This window comes from Micromonas pusilla (genome assembly GCF_000151265.4).
Source record: "Micromonas pusilla CCMP1545 genomic scaffold MICPUCscaffold_1, whole genome shotgun sequence".
Lineage (NCBI taxonomy): Eukaryota > Viridiplantae > Chlorophyta > Mamiellophyceae > Mamiellales > Mamiellaceae > Micromonas > Micromonas pusilla.
The window spans coordinates 566,570-580,173 of record NW_003315882.1 but is presented as its reverse complement, the minus strand read 5'-3'; the positions used below and the strand labels follow the sequence as shown (position 1 = coordinate 580,173).

Here is a 13,604-nt window from a genome sequence, read left to right as displayed (position 1 = left end):
CCGCATTTGTGACTGCGTTCCATACGTTTCGTTGGGCGGGAAAGATTCCTCGTCGAGCCGAATTGTGAGAATTTGCATCGATCGACTCATCGAGTGCGCGCGCGTCTGGTCGAGGAGAAATCGGACGTCGTCTCGTCACTCCTCGGACGCGCGAACGTCGGCGATGTCGGCCTTTCTCTCCACCGCGCCGACGACGTCCGCGACGATGGCGGCGGCGGCGGCGGCGGCGCGATGCGATTCCACCCCTCGCGTCGTCGCCGTCGCGTCGCGTCGCCGCCGCGTCCGCGACCTGTCGTCCGCGCCCGCGTCCGCGCGGACGACGATCTCGACGCGGCGGCGATACCCCTCGCCGTCGCCGTCGCCCCCGCGCGGCGGCCGCGGGAGGAGCGCGATCTGCGCGCTGCCGTTCGACATCGCGGAGCTCCTGACGTCGTCGTCGCCCGGGCTCGCGCCGTCGATCGCGATGAACACGACCGTGTTCACGCTCGGGATCGGCGTTTTATTGCGAGGGTTAACCTGGCCGGGGGTGGTGAACGCGTGGTTCCTCGGCACGGTGCGTCTCCTCCGGACGATTCCGTCCGCTCGCTCGCTCGAACTCGCTCGACGCGGCGCGTCGTCGGTCGCCGATGGATGATGACGAACAAATGTAACAGATACTTCTGACGGGGAGACCCCTCGGGCGCGCATGCCCGGCGTCGCCGCGGCGGCCGCCGAATGGAGTCAAACATACAATGGGAATCTCTCTGAATCCATCGCGACGACGACGATGACGACGACATCGCATCGTTCGCGCGGCGCGGCGCGATCGACTCGACTCGACGATCGCGCGCTTCGCCCTCGCGTCTTCGCCCTCTCGTCTTCGTCTTCGTCCCCAGCCTCCCCTCCCCGCTGACCCGACCGACCAATTCCGATCCGGTCCGACCCGCAGACGGTGATGGCCGCGTTCGGCGTCGGCGGCTACTCGCTCGTGTGCCTCTACTTCGTCCTCGGCAGCGCGGTCACGAAGCTGAAAATGAAACAAAAACAAGCGGAGGGGATCGCGGAGGCGAGAGGCGGGCGCAGAGGGATCGCGTCCGTGTGGGGCAGCGGCGTCGCCGGGGCGCTGTGCGCGGCGTGCGCGCTGTCGGGCGTCGCCCCCGGCGCGGAGGCGTTCCGCCTCGGGTTCGTCGCGTCGTTCTGCTCCAAGCTCAGCGACACGACCGCGAGCGAGGTCGGGAAGGCGTACGGGAAGACGACGTACATGTCCACGCCGCCGTTCAAGAGCGTCCCGCGAGGGACCGAGGGCGCGGTGAGCCTGGAGGGGACGATCGCGGGCGTCGTCGCGAGCTTTTTCTTCGCCGGCGTCGGCGTCGTCGTCGGCGCGTGCGACGCGAACGGCGCGGTCGTCGCGACGTTCGCGGCGTTCATCGCGACGACGCTCGAGAGCTGGCTCGGGGCGACGACGCAAGGGAAGGAAGGGTTCGAGTGGCTGAGCAACGATCTCGTGAACATGATTCAGATCGTGATCGCCGCGGGGATCGCCGTGGCGTCGTATCCGGCGACGGCGTGAGCGACGCGAGCCGCGGCGCGGCGGGGGGGTGGGGGGGACGCGCGCTTGGAGGATGCGCGTAGCAATCGTAGGTACACAATTTCATAGGTACTCGAGAAGAATTAGTATAAGCGATCGCGCGCTCGCGTCGCGTCGCGTCGCGTCGATCACAGCTTCGAGCGATCCGGTCCCTTGATCGGGCCTTCCGATAACGTGCGCCCTTGCACGGCGCAGTCTTCCAAGTACGGGCACGGCTGGTAGATCCCTCCGTACCGCGTGCTCCACTCACGCAGTCGGTCCGCGATTCTCTTCGCGCCCACGGAGTCCGCCCAGTGCACGATCCCGCCGCGGAACGGCGGGAACCCCATCCCCAAGATCGCCGCGGTGTCGAGATCCCCCGCTCTCACGACGACGCCCTCCGCGAGGCACCGGCACGCCTCGTTCACGACGGGGAAGAAAATCATCTCGACGATGTCGCTCTGCGTCAGCGCCGCGAGCGGCGCGTCCGCGGCGAACGCGGACGCGGGCAGCTGCGACCTCGCGTTCGCTCGCGACGCCGCGAGCAACGGCGCGATGCCCTCCGGGTCTGGCAGACTCGTCTTCCCTTTGTGGACGTAAAAACCCGAGCCGCTCTTCTCGCCCAGACGTTTGCTCGCGACGAGCGACGGAATCATCGCGCACCGGTACACGCGCTCGGGGAAGTCCTCGATGAAGTTCGACCCGACGGCGACGCCGACGTCGTGCCCGACGAGGTCGCCCAAACGGAACGGTCCGATCGGCATCCCGAACATTCGGATCGCGTTGTCGATCGCGTACGGATCGCACCCGAGGTCGAGGAGCAAGCACGCGGACATCGTGTACGGAAAGAAGACGCGGTTCACGGCGAATCCGGTGCAGTTTCCGACGACGACGGGCGTCTTCTTGATCTGCTTGCTCAGGCCGAGGGTGTCAACGAGCACCTGCGGCGGCGTGATGTCCGTGCGGATGATCTCGAAGAGTTGCATGACGTGCGCGGGGGAGAAGAAGTGCGCGCCGACGATGCGCTCCGGGTTCTTCATCTTCTGCGCCACTTTCGTGATGTCAATCGTCGAGGTGTTCGTGGAGAGAATGGCGTCGGGGCGACAGCTGGACTCGAGGTCGGAGAAGATCTTCTGCTTGAGGCCGAGGTTTTCGATCACCGCCTCGATCGCCATGTCAACCTTGGAGAACGCGCCGTACGACAACGTCGGATGGCAGTTCGCGTACATCGCGTCCGCCTTCTGTTGCGTCAGCCGACCTTTCTTCACCGCGGATGCCAGGTTGGCCTTCACGCGGCTCATCCCCGCGTCCAAAAACTTCTGGTTAATCTCCTTCAATACCACGGACACGCCGTTCATGACGCACGCGGTCGCGATCCCGCTGCCCATGAGCCCCCCGCCGACGACCCCGACGCACTTCATGACGCGCGGGGCGAGGCCGACGTCCGTGACCCCGGGAACCGCCGCCGTGCCGCGCGACGCGAAGAAAAAGTGCACGAGTCCCTTACACGCGGCGGACGACACCGCCTTCGCGAACGCGTCTTGCTCGACGATCAGACCCTCCGAGGCGCCCTTGTTGATACCAGCCTCGATCGCGTCGATGCACAGCATCGGGTGCGGCATGAGCTTTTGGACGCGTTTCGCGCCGCGTCGCGCGACGGCGAAGATTTTTTTCGCCTCCGCCTCGTTCGGGAGCTTCTCCGACGCGAAGGACGCCATGGCGCGAGGGACGCGCTTCTCCGCGATGTCCAGCGCGAGCTTGGACGCGGTCTGCGTCAGCGCGTCCCTCGGTGCGATCGCGTCGACGAGACCGAGCTTCAGCGCCTCCTCAGCCTTGATCGGCTTCGATTTCAGCATCATCTCGAGCGCCTTCTGAAGCCCGACGAGTCTCGGCAGGCGCTGCGTCCCTCCGAAGCCCGGGATCACGCCGAGCTGCAGCTCGGGCAAGCCGAGCTGCGCTTTCGGCGTCGCCACGCGCGCGTTGCACGCCATCGCGACCTCTAACCCGCCGCCGAGGGCGAGGTTCTCGATCGCCGCGACCGTGGGCTTCGCCCCGGACTCGACGACCGAGTTGAGCGTCGCGTTGAAGTCGCTCATGTTTCGCACGGGCTTGCCCTCGGTGCGCGCCTTGAGCTGGGTGATGTCGAAGCCGCCGCTGAACTTGCCCTTGCTTCCGGTGATGACGATCGCTCGCACCTTCGGGTCTCTCTGCGCGGCCTCGACCTGAGTCTTGAGGCCTTCCAGGACTGCGACGCGACGATCGAATCGATCGCGGGGAGGCGAGGGGGCGGAGAATCGGTCGTCAGCGCGACGCGTCTCGGAAAAAGTAACATCGGCGGAATTAGGGTACGGGCGCCGCGGAGATTCGACGCCGCGGCGCCGCGAGGAGGATCGCGCGCGCGGTCGCGACGCGACGCGACGTCTATTTCGATCGCGATACGAGACGGACGCACTCTTAATCGCGAGCGCGTTCACCGGCGGGTTGCTCATCGTCACGACGGCGACGCCGTTCGCGACCTCGAGGGTCACCGCGGGGCCGCCCATGGCGTCGTCTCGGCGGATCCGGATCTGAGCGAGGCCCCGCGCGGCGTGGGGGAAGAGGCCGCGGGCGCGTGGAGCATGCACGGCGGGGGCGGTCGCGATCGACTTGGACGAGCCTCGCGCGAGCGGCCGGAGCGGCGGCGTTCGCGTGCTGGGTGCGGCGCGGTGTGTCCTCCGGACGGCCGACGGTTCGCAGGGCAGGGTTACGTAAAGCTGACGAGGATCGGACTCGACGCGGACGACGCGTGAGCGACCAGTCCGCTGCGAGAGCAGTATCGAAGCGTTCGGTTTCGAGTGGGACGCGCGCGCGCGTTCGCGTTCGTTCGGTTCGTTCGCGCCTAACAACGTGGCTTCTTCTACTGCGACTTCATCATCTTCCTCTTCTCCGCTTGCCCTTGCTCCCGGTACCGCTTCTTCCGCGTGTCCTTCTGGTGCGCGTCCCGCCACGCCTGCTCCTTCGCCTGATCCTTCGCGCGCGCTTTCCTCTTCGCCGCCGCCTTGTCGCGTTGCTTCCCCGCCTTGTCGTTTCGAATCGTGTTCAGCTGCTGCACCAACGTCGCGAGCTTCTTCTCCTCCGGTTCCATGACGACCGCGCGGCGCTGCTCCAGCGTCTCGCGCTTCCGCGGCGCTTCGATCTTCGGCTTGGACTTGAACGGCAGCTGCGCTTGGAGCGCTTTCGGAATCTGCAGACGATTGAAGACGCGCGTCGGGCGTTCGATCGGCTTGTAGATGGAATCCGCGTTGACCGGAATCGGAATGTTCTGCTCGTACCGCAGCTGCCCGACGGTCTTCATCCCGATCCAGTTCTCGCCGTTCTTGAGCAACAGCGACGTGACCGGGTTGTAGTACTTCGAGACGTCGACGCGGACCCACGCGCGGAGGAACACGATGTCGGACAGCAGCAGTTTGTCCTCGAACGACGCGCGAAACGTTCCCTCGTCGGCGCCCTTCGGCGCGCCCTTCTCCTTCTCCGCGCCGCCGCCTCTCAGGGACGTGCCAGCCTTCACGGCTTTCTTCACGACGCCTCGAATCCCGGAGACGGTCCTCAGCGCCGCGCCCTCGAACTTGGCGATCTCGAGCGGGGAGTTGAACATGCCGCTGATGAACGCGGTGTTCTTGAACACCTTCGACGGGTGCCCCACGAGCTTGAGCTTCTTCATGATCTTGATCGAGTGGTCCACCTCGAGCACGACCGCGGTCGCGGCGATGCGAAACGTCGCGAGCTTGTTCGACAGCGACTGGAAGCACACGACCCCGGTGTTCTGCGGGATCATCGGCGCGTAGATCGTCGCGTGGCAGTGCATGTGCTCGGGCGTGTACTTGATCATCCGATGACGCGAGTTCGCGTCTTGCATCGAGTACACGGGGCAACACTGGAACCGCCGCCATCCGATGGAGAACACGAGCGGATCTTTGTTCTTCAGGATCTTCCGGTGCCACCGGTGTTTCTTCAGACGAAGCTGCTGGTACCCCATCGTGTCCTCGGAAGGGAGGAGCCCGCCGACGAGGAGCGGCCGCCCGGGGTCGAAGTTGATCACCCAGTGACGCGGGACCCTCTTGAGGATCAGTCGGAGGTACGCCCCCGGGCGGTGGCCCTCGAGCGCCGTCCTCGTCGACTCCGGCATCGCGTCGAGCTCTCTCCGCGTCTTCGCGAGCTGATCGGACATCTGGTCTTTGATGAGGTCGTAGTACGACGCCGGTTCTTCGTCATCGTTCCCGCCCGCGCCGCGGCCGAACCCGCCTTTGCCTTTCTTTCCGCCCGTGTTCCCGGACAAAAACTCTTCTTTTTTCGCGATCTTCTCCAGCCTGCGGCGTTCTGCTTCCTCGTCCTCCTCGCCATCCTCCTCGCCATCCTCCTCGCCATCCTCGTCTTCGTCTTCGTCTTCGTCGTCCCCGCCGCCGCCGCCCTCGCCGGGACCGAACTTCTCTCCGGTCTCGACGTCCTCGAAGTCGCCGTAGACGTCTTCGTCGTCGCCGCCGCCGCCGTCGTCGTCGTCGCCCTCCTCCCCGGGCTCCGCCGCGGACCTCTCCGCGGCGGCGTTCCAGTCGCCGGTCACGAAACGGTTCCGCAGCGACGGGTCTTCGAGGTCGAGTTCGTCCCGAACCTCGCCTAAGAACTTCGAGCGGTCGAACGCGTCTTGCTTTTTCTTGCCGTCGTCCTCGCGCGCTTTTTTGAAAAAGTTTTCATCGTCGTCGTCCTCCTCCTCCGCCGCGTCGGCCTCGTCCGCGTCGTCCGCGTCGTCCTCGTCGTACACCATCTCCATCAAAGACTTATGCCTCCCCTTCGCGACGCCGTTGACCATTCGCCCTTTCCAGTCCGCGGCGTTTCGCCCCAACCCGTACTCATCCTCGTCGTCGCGCGCGCCGTCTAAACCGAGGTCGTCGTCGCTGTCCGCGTCTTCATACGGGCGATCGTCGCCGTCGCCGTCGTCGTCGTCGTCGCCGGCCTCTCGCACGCCGTGGTCGGTGAACACCGCCGCGCGGCGGGTGCGGCCGCTCGCGGCTTCCGCGCGACGGCGGCGTCCGACGCCCACGTCTTCGTCTTCATCGTCGTCGTCGTCGTCGTCAGCCTCGTCGTCGTCGTCGTCGTACGCTTCGCCTCCGTCGTCTTCGTAGTCGTCGTCGTAGTCGTCGTCCCCTTTGAGCGTCTTCTGCCCTCTGAACAGCGTGATCTCGCTCGCGGCGAGCTTCTCGTCCAGCGCGAGCTGCGTGTCTTGTAACCCGTGGACCATCCCCACGCCGACGCCCTCGCCGTCTTCGCCGACTATCCCGCCGCCGCCGCCGCCGCCGCCGCCGCTCGCGCCCGCTCCCGCGCCCGCGCCGCCTCCGTCCCGCTTCGAGAAGTTCACGTTCCTGTCGTCCATGGAGATGTACACCGCGTCCTTGTCGTACAACAACCCGCCGACGTCGGACATCGGCGCGTACAGCAGCTTCGATCGTTCGTCCAACTTCCTCTGCTTCTTTTCCGTGGACGGCAGCGGGCACGGGTCTGGCAGCTCCGCGAGTTCGCTCACTTCGCAGTCGCCGACGCCCGCGACGTGCACGAGCTGCCCTCTCTTCAGGTTGCACCCGTGCAGCCACCCGTACACGGCGACGTCGCGGTCCATCCCCGGGTTCGCCTGGACTAAGCCCGGCGGGGTGATGTCCTCGAACCGGTCGCCGACGACGTACGGGTGCGACGTCCGCCACGTCAGCGGTCGAAACTTCGACGTGGAGATGAACCGCGCGAGGTTCAGCGTGTCGCGTTTGTTATATCTCCCGTGCTGCATCCCGGACAGGTAGAACAGCTTCGCGCCGTTGTAAATCTCCGCCCAGAACCGCGACTTGAGCGTCTTCTTCTGTTTCTTCAGCTTCTTCGGGTCCACGAAGTCGTCCAAGTGCGTCAGCACGCCCATCACTTTCGGGAACCCGTGGACCTGCAACACGTTTAAGAACTCGAACGTCTCCATCTCGAACCCGTACGAGCCGTCGACCAAGAGCAACACGAGGTCCGCCATCTTCGCGGCGTCCACCATATCGTTCAGATCGTTCCTCACCTCGATGAACTGTATCCGTCGCTTCTTCCCGCTGACGACCGTGATCGGGCCTTTCACCTCGCTCAGCGCGTGCCGGGTGTAGTGCTTCACGAGCGATTTGATCACCGTGCTCTTCCCGCATCCCGGCGGGCCTTGCACGAGGACGACGAACGGCGGCGGCTCGTCCCCGGTCCTGTCCATGATCGGCGCGCGGAGTTTCCGCTGCTGCTTCTCCGCGGCGACCGTGCGCGCTTTACGCGCTTTCGACGAGCTCTTGAAGATGAACGCCCTCGGGTTGTTGCCCTTCGCTTGCTCGGTGCCCTTCTTCTTCGTCGCCGCGGCCTTCTTCTTCTTCGCCTTCGCCCCCGCGCGGGGCGCGCGGTGCTCTTTGCTGGGGGCGACCGCGTCCATGATGCGAAATGTCAGCGCTCACGTCGCGGGGGGCTCTAAGGTGCGACCGCTCGTCGTCCGCGTGGTGGCTCGCTCGCTCGCAACGCAAATCTTCCGAGGCGAAGCAAATCGGAAGGCGGCGGCTCGCGGCGGTGTCGAGGGAGCGGCGGATCTCGCGCCGGCTCCGACGCCTCGCCGCGATCCCCTCGTGCGCGCGAAGGACGCGGAGATGTCCTCGCGCGCGCGTCCACGCCTCGAAACCGCTCGACTCGAATCGCGCGCGCGCTCGTCCCCGGCGCCGCGTCGACTGAGCCGCCGTCGCGCGCGAGCGCGAAAATGAGCCGTCGAGCGCGCCGCAGCCGGGCGAGAGAGGTGCGCGTGCGGGGCTCGTCAGGGCCAAACCATCATAAAAAAGTTCACCGGTCAGTCGAAAAGAGACGCGATCAAACGTTGAAACCGGACGATGGGTGAAAAACTTTTGAGGTCTTTTATAGAACGCGCCTCATCAGTCGACCACGTCAGTCGTTATCCATCGCGCGACGCGCGCACTCCGAGACGCGCGGACGAGCGCACGACCGCGCCGCGCACTTCCACTCTCGGGACGATGCCCGCGCTCGTCCTCTCCGCGCGCGCGACGTCGCCCGCGGCGGCGCCGACGCGTCCGCGCGCGCCCGCGCGCGACCTCGCGCGCGCGCCCCCGCGCCACGACAGACACAGATCTCGTCGCTCTCGCGTCGCGACGGTCGCGCTCGCCGGGCGTCGCCCGCCGTCCGCGGCCGCGGCGTCCGCGGCCGCGTCCGACGCCGCGGCGCCCGTGAAAGCGTGGAAAGGCGACGTCCCGCCGCAGTCGTCCCTCCCCACGCGCGCGGACGGCTCCGTGGACTACTCGTCCATCGACGCGTCGCCGATCAGCAAAGTCCTCATCCGCACGATACGCGGCCTCCTCGTCAAGGAAGTCGGCGAGGACACGGACCCGCGCGCGTGGGACGACTTCGACGCGGTGCTGACGCCCGTGAGGGAGGTGAACGACATGAAAGGCACCGCGAGGGACGTCACCGTGCGCGCGAAGAGAGTCTTCGCGGGGATCTTGCCGGCTCTGTACATCGGCTGGGTGCCGCCAATCTGGAAAAACGCGATTCGCAAAGTCGCGCCGCAGTGGGCGTCCAACTTCGCGTTCGTGCTCGTGTTCACGACGCTGTTCCCGTGGCTCATGGGACCGATGGAGGGGATCGACCACGTGGACGTGGAAGTGCCGGAGGGTCTGCGGAAGATCTTCAAGTTTCTCCCGGAGACGGTGCGCGTCCCGCAGGCGATCAAGGCGGAGCGATGCCGGTTCTTGGAGCAGAGCGGCTGCGCGTCGGTGTGCGTCAACTCGTGCAAGGCGCCGTCGCAGGAGTGGCTCGGCGAGGACTTCGGGATGGATCTCCACATTCAGCCAAACTACGACGACTTCTCGTGCCAGTGGAAGTTTAACGTGAAGCCGCCGCCGTTGTACGAAGACGCCGCGGTGATGGTGCCGTGCTTCTCGAAGTGCCCGAGCGAATACAAGGGCGAGAAGGACGCGTTTCGGCAGCTCGCGAGGGCGAAGTCCGGGGTGGGGATCGTGGACGGGGTGGACACGTACACCGGGGAGAGTTTAGAGGCGATCGCGCGGCGCGCGAGCGCCGCGGCGCTGGCGGACGCGACGGCGTCGCTCGCCGTCGCGGGAGGGTTGGCCGTGGACGGCAGCGCGGTCACCGCGGAGGGGTTCGTCGACCGCGTGGAGACGGTGAAGAGCGGGGGGAAGTGTTGGAGCGTGGACGAGGCGCGGAGGTTGATGGGCGACCTGGGCTCGGGCTCGTCGTCCGAGGCGTGACGCCGCGAGCGGCGGCGCGAGGAGAGAAGAGAAGAGAAGCGCCGCGCGCGTCGTGTTCGTAGATACCGTAGCGAAGTGAAGCGAGCGAAGATGTGACGTGGCGTGGAACATCCGCGCGCCGTCGACGTCCGCGTCCAGTCCTGTCACCGCGGGCGCGACAGAATTCGTAACAGAATTCGTTGTTCGACGGTTCGGGCGGGCGAGACCGCGTCGCACACTTCGCCACGCGCCGGCGGGATGTCGGACCCCGCGCCGGTCGCGGCGGTCGCGTCCACGCGCACGGCCGAGAGCGGGGGATGCTTCTGGGAGGTGCGTCGCGACGCCTCGGACGGACGAACGGGCATTTTGTTATCATAGATCGCGTCCCCGCGTTCGACGCGCCGAAACCGGGAATCCATCCGCCCCTCCCCCGTCGCCGCCGCCGCCTCCGACGCGCCATCCCCTCCCGGGCACCCGGGTTCGATCGCCGACGACCTTCCATTTCCACCCTACCTACCTCCCGCAGAGAATATGCGACCGCGATTCGCTCCAGAAAGTCACCGGCGCGCGCGTCAAGCTCCTGTGCATGGACGTCTCCCCTCGGCACGTCGTCTTCGGCTCCTCCGTCGGAAGCGTGTACGTCTTCGAACGACGCGACGAGCGCGGGCGCCCGCGCGAGCCGGGCGCGGGGGACGACCTCGCGGAGGGGCCCGCAAAGTTCGCGGAGCGGTTCATGGTCGAGAACGCAGAGAACGTCTCCGCGATGGTCCCCGTGGTCGGCGTCAAGGTGAACCCGCAGGGCACGCGCGTCGCCATCGCGTTCGACGGCGGCGAAGTCGTCGTCTCGCAGTTTAACGGCGCGAAACCGCACGGCGCGAAGACGCCGCGGGGAGAGGAAAGGCTCACGTCCGGGAGGTACGACACGGGGATGCCGGAGGCGCACAAGGGGAGCGTGTTGACGACGCTGGCGTGGAACGCGGCGGGCGATCGATTGATTTGCGGCGACGAAAACGGCGCGGCGTCGATAATCTTCCTCGCCCCCGAGGGGAAAGCCGCGAGGGTCGTTCGGTTCGAACACCCGATCGTCCAGGCCGGGTTCCTGGATCACGGCGACGATACCGAGACGGACGCCGCGGCGATCGTGTCCACGACCGCGCAGCTGCACGTCGTCAAGAGGAAGGCGGCGAGCGAGGACGACGGATCGAAGTTCAATCTCGAGGCGTTCGCGGTCGGCAGCAAGCCTCGCGCCGGCGGGTTCGGCGGCGCGGCGCACGCGCGCGCGAAGATGGGCGTCCCGGAGGGGCTGAACCTCGCGGCGCTCGACGCGACGTCGAAGTCGAAGTCGACGTCGGGATCGGGATCGGACGCGTGGTTTTTCGGCGCTCGCCCGGGCCGACGGCTGTGGCTGTGCCGCGCGTCGACCGACGACGCCGGCGGCTTCGACGCGACCGTCGTCGCGACGCTTCGACCGTCCGTCCTCGACGCGACGCCGTGCCCGACGTCCTCGACGTTCACCGCGCGCGTCCCGAAGAAGTGGGAGTTCGGGAAGCTCCTTCCGTTGGGGCCGTGCGTGTTGTCCGCGTCCGACCGAGCGCTCGCGGTGATTGATTTCGTCAGCGCGACGGTGCTGGCGTGGTACCCGCTCGAAGGCCGAGCCGCGGCGGGGGACATGGGCGGCGGCGACGTCATGGGGTCCATCACCGCGCTGTGCGCGGTGGGGCCGAGGGCGTTCGTGCTCGGGAGCGAGGGTGGGGTGTGGTGTCTGCAGGGACCGGTGGATCCGGAAGGGGTCGTGCACGCCGCCGCGGGCGCGGCGGCGCGCGCGAACGTCGTCGCCGCGGAGAACGACCCCGGCGCGGTGGCGGGCTTGACCGAGGACGCGCGAGCGTTGTTGATCGACGAGGGGTATCACGTGGCGCGGATCGCGGCGAGGTTTGGGATCGAAGCGCCGGCGGCGCGGGCGGACGTCGTCGCGGAGGAGCCGGCGACGTCGGCGGCGGAGACGACGACGGCGACGGCGGCGGCGGAGGCGGGCGGCGAGGACGAGAGCTTCCCCGTTCCCGCGTCGCCGGAGCGGGGCGCGAAATCTTCCCCCGAGGCGCCGGACGCGGCGGAGGAGGAGCTCGCGGCGGCGATCGCGCCCGTCGAGATCGCGGCGGAGACGACGGGGGCGAGCGCCGCCGTGGAAGCGCCGGCGGCGGTCGTCGAAGAAGAGAAGACTCCCGCGGCGGTCGCGGCGAAGGACGAGGACGACGTCGGGATCATCACGCGGAGACGAAACGCGGAGAAGAACAGGAAGAAGAAAGATAAGAAGAAGAACAAGCGCGTCGTCCGGTTGGAAGAGCCGTCGCCAGAGGCGCCCGCGGCGGCGGCGCCGGCTTCTCCCGAGAAGCCTCCGACGCCGCCCGTCGACGTCTTCGCCGCGCCCGCGCCGGCGTCGTCTTCCTCTCCAGAAGCTCTCGACGAGGAAGTCGCCGCGATCAACACAACAATCGCGGAGCTCTCCGTCAAAGCAGACGCCGCCGCGGCGGCGGCGTCGGCGACGCTCGCGGCCCCGTCGTCATCGTCGTCATCGTCGCCGCCGCCGCCGCACCACGACGTCTTCGCCGGCGTCGTCGTCTACGTCGACGGCGTCGCGAATCCGCCGTGGTCGGGCCTGAAAGACCTCGTCGTCGCGAACGGCGGGACGTTCGCGGACGCGTACTCGTCGTCGCGCGTCACGCACGTCGTCCGCGTGAACGGCGGAGGGAAGACGAGATCGACGACGACGACGACGAGCGGCCGAGCGGTGAAGCCCGAGTGGGTCACGAGCAGCGTCGCCATGGGGAAGGCGCTGCCGCGCGACGCGTTCGAGCTGTCCGACGACGAGGACTTCTTCGACGCTGAGACGGAGGCGGAGCCCGCGGCGGAGGCGGAAGCGGAGGCGGAGGCGGAGGCGGAGGCGGAGGCGGAGGCGGAGGCGGAGGCGGAGGCGGAGCCCGAGGCGGCGCGAGAACCGTCGCCGGCGCCGCGGTCGCCGCCCGAGCCGACGTTCGACGGCGCGTCTCCCGTAGAATCGATCGCGATCGAGGCGGCGACGTCGAAGAACGGCGGGGAGATCGACGACGCGATCTTCGCGACGCTCGAGCGCGACGGCGGCGCGAACGCCGCGACGGCGAACGGCGGCGGCTTCGGGAGCTCGCCGCTCGAGTCGCCGCTGCCGTTCGGCGCGGCGATGGCGTCGCCGCCGACGTCGTTTTCATTCGGCGGCGACGGCGGCGGCGACGAGAGGTTCTCCTCCCCGCCGCGTTCGACTTCGTCGTCGCGACCGGCGCCGCTCGCGTCGCCGCAGGCGACGAAGTCGAACGCGATGACGCCGCCGCCCGCGGACTCATGGAGCGTCGATTTCATGCCGCGGTGGTTGGGCGGCATCCTCGGCTGCGACGGCTGCGGACCCGCGGGCCGAACGTCCAAGGAGACGACGACGGCGGACGCGTCGGGGGTCGGGGTGGGCGAGTCAGTGGAGCTGCCTCTGACGCCGCGCTCCGAGGAGACGTTGAAGTTGTGACGGCGCGTGAGAGGGTGCCATGTAGTCTTAACGAGTCGTCGTGAACGATATGTATCCGAGACAAGTCCAGAGAGAGTGGTAAGTGAGCGCACGCGCTTCTGAATTTTTCCACTTCCAGCCTGCGCCAGCCTGGCTGTCTGTTTCGACGCGCGACGCGACGCGACGGCGAGGCGTCCAATTAATTCATCGTTCGCGCGTCTCAGAGCGTCGTCGCGCGCTCGGCCGGGATGGC

General features: G+C 67.5%; 6 protein-coding genes across 6 annotated transcripts; 3 read left to right on the top strand and 3 right to left on the bottom strand.

Annotated features, from left to right (window-relative positions):
• Positions 1-135: 135 nt before the first annotated feature.
• MICPUCDRAFT_50065 (uncharacterized protein) lies at positions 136-687 on the bottom strand (the record flags this gene model as incomplete). The annotated part of the gene is made up of 1 exon (XM_003054851.1): positions 136-687. The coding sequence occupies one exon, from the start codon at positions 685-687 to the stop codon at positions 136-138; it is 552 nt and encodes a 183-aa protein (XP_003054897.1).
• Positions 688-931: 244 nt separating this feature from the next.
• Positions 932-1,525, top strand: MICPUCDRAFT_6554 (uncharacterized protein; the record flags this gene model as incomplete). The annotated part of the gene is made up of 1 exon (XM_003055394.1): positions 932-1,525. A coding segment is annotated over one exon (594 nt), but the record flags the coding sequence as incomplete, so codon positions are not given.
• Positions 1,526-1,618: 93 nt separating this feature from the next.
• On the bottom strand, positions 1,619-4,089 carry MICPUCDRAFT_45151 (uncharacterized protein; the record flags this gene model as incomplete). Its single annotated transcript, XM_003054850.1, has 3 exons — positions 1,619-3,228; positions 3,277-3,791; positions 3,999-4,089. 3 exons carry the CDS (start codon positions 4,087-4,089, stop codon positions 1,696-1,698), a joined length of 2,139 nt encoding a protein of 712 aa, XP_003054896.1. The 3' UTR covers positions 1,619-1,695.
• Positions 4,090-4,404: 315 nt separating this feature from the next.
• On the bottom strand, positions 4,405-8,012 carry MICPUCDRAFT_30726 (uncharacterized protein; the record flags this gene model as incomplete). Its single annotated transcript, XM_003054849.1, has 3 exons — positions 4,405-5,054; positions 5,094-5,724; positions 5,860-8,012. 3 exons carry the CDS (start codon positions 8,010-8,012, stop codon positions 4,443-4,445), a joined length of 3,396 nt encoding a protein of 1,131 aa, XP_003054895.1. The 3' UTR covers positions 4,405-4,442.
• Positions 8,013-8,454: 442 nt separating this feature from the next.
• MICPUCDRAFT_61231 (uncharacterized protein) lies at positions 8,455-9,675 on the top strand (the record flags this gene model as incomplete). The annotated part of the gene is given in 4 exon segments (XM_003055393.1): positions 8,455-9,119; positions 9,154-9,237; positions 9,289-9,577; positions 9,582-9,675. 3 exon segments carry the CDS (start codon positions 8,455-8,457, stop codon positions 9,467-9,469), a joined length of 930 nt encoding a protein of 309 aa, XP_003055439.1. The 3' UTR covers positions 9,470-9,577; positions 9,582-9,675.
• A 736-nt stretch (positions 9,676-10,411) lies between these two features.
• On the top strand, positions 10,412-13,372 carry MICPUCDRAFT_50060 (uncharacterized protein; the record flags this gene model as incomplete). Its single annotated transcript, XM_003055392.1, has 1 exon — positions 10,412-13,372. The coding sequence occupies one exon, from the start codon at positions 10,412-10,414 to the stop codon at positions 13,370-13,372; it is 2,961 nt and encodes a 986-aa protein (XP_003055438.1).
• Between the last annotated feature and the right edge of the window lie 232 nt (positions 13,373-13,604).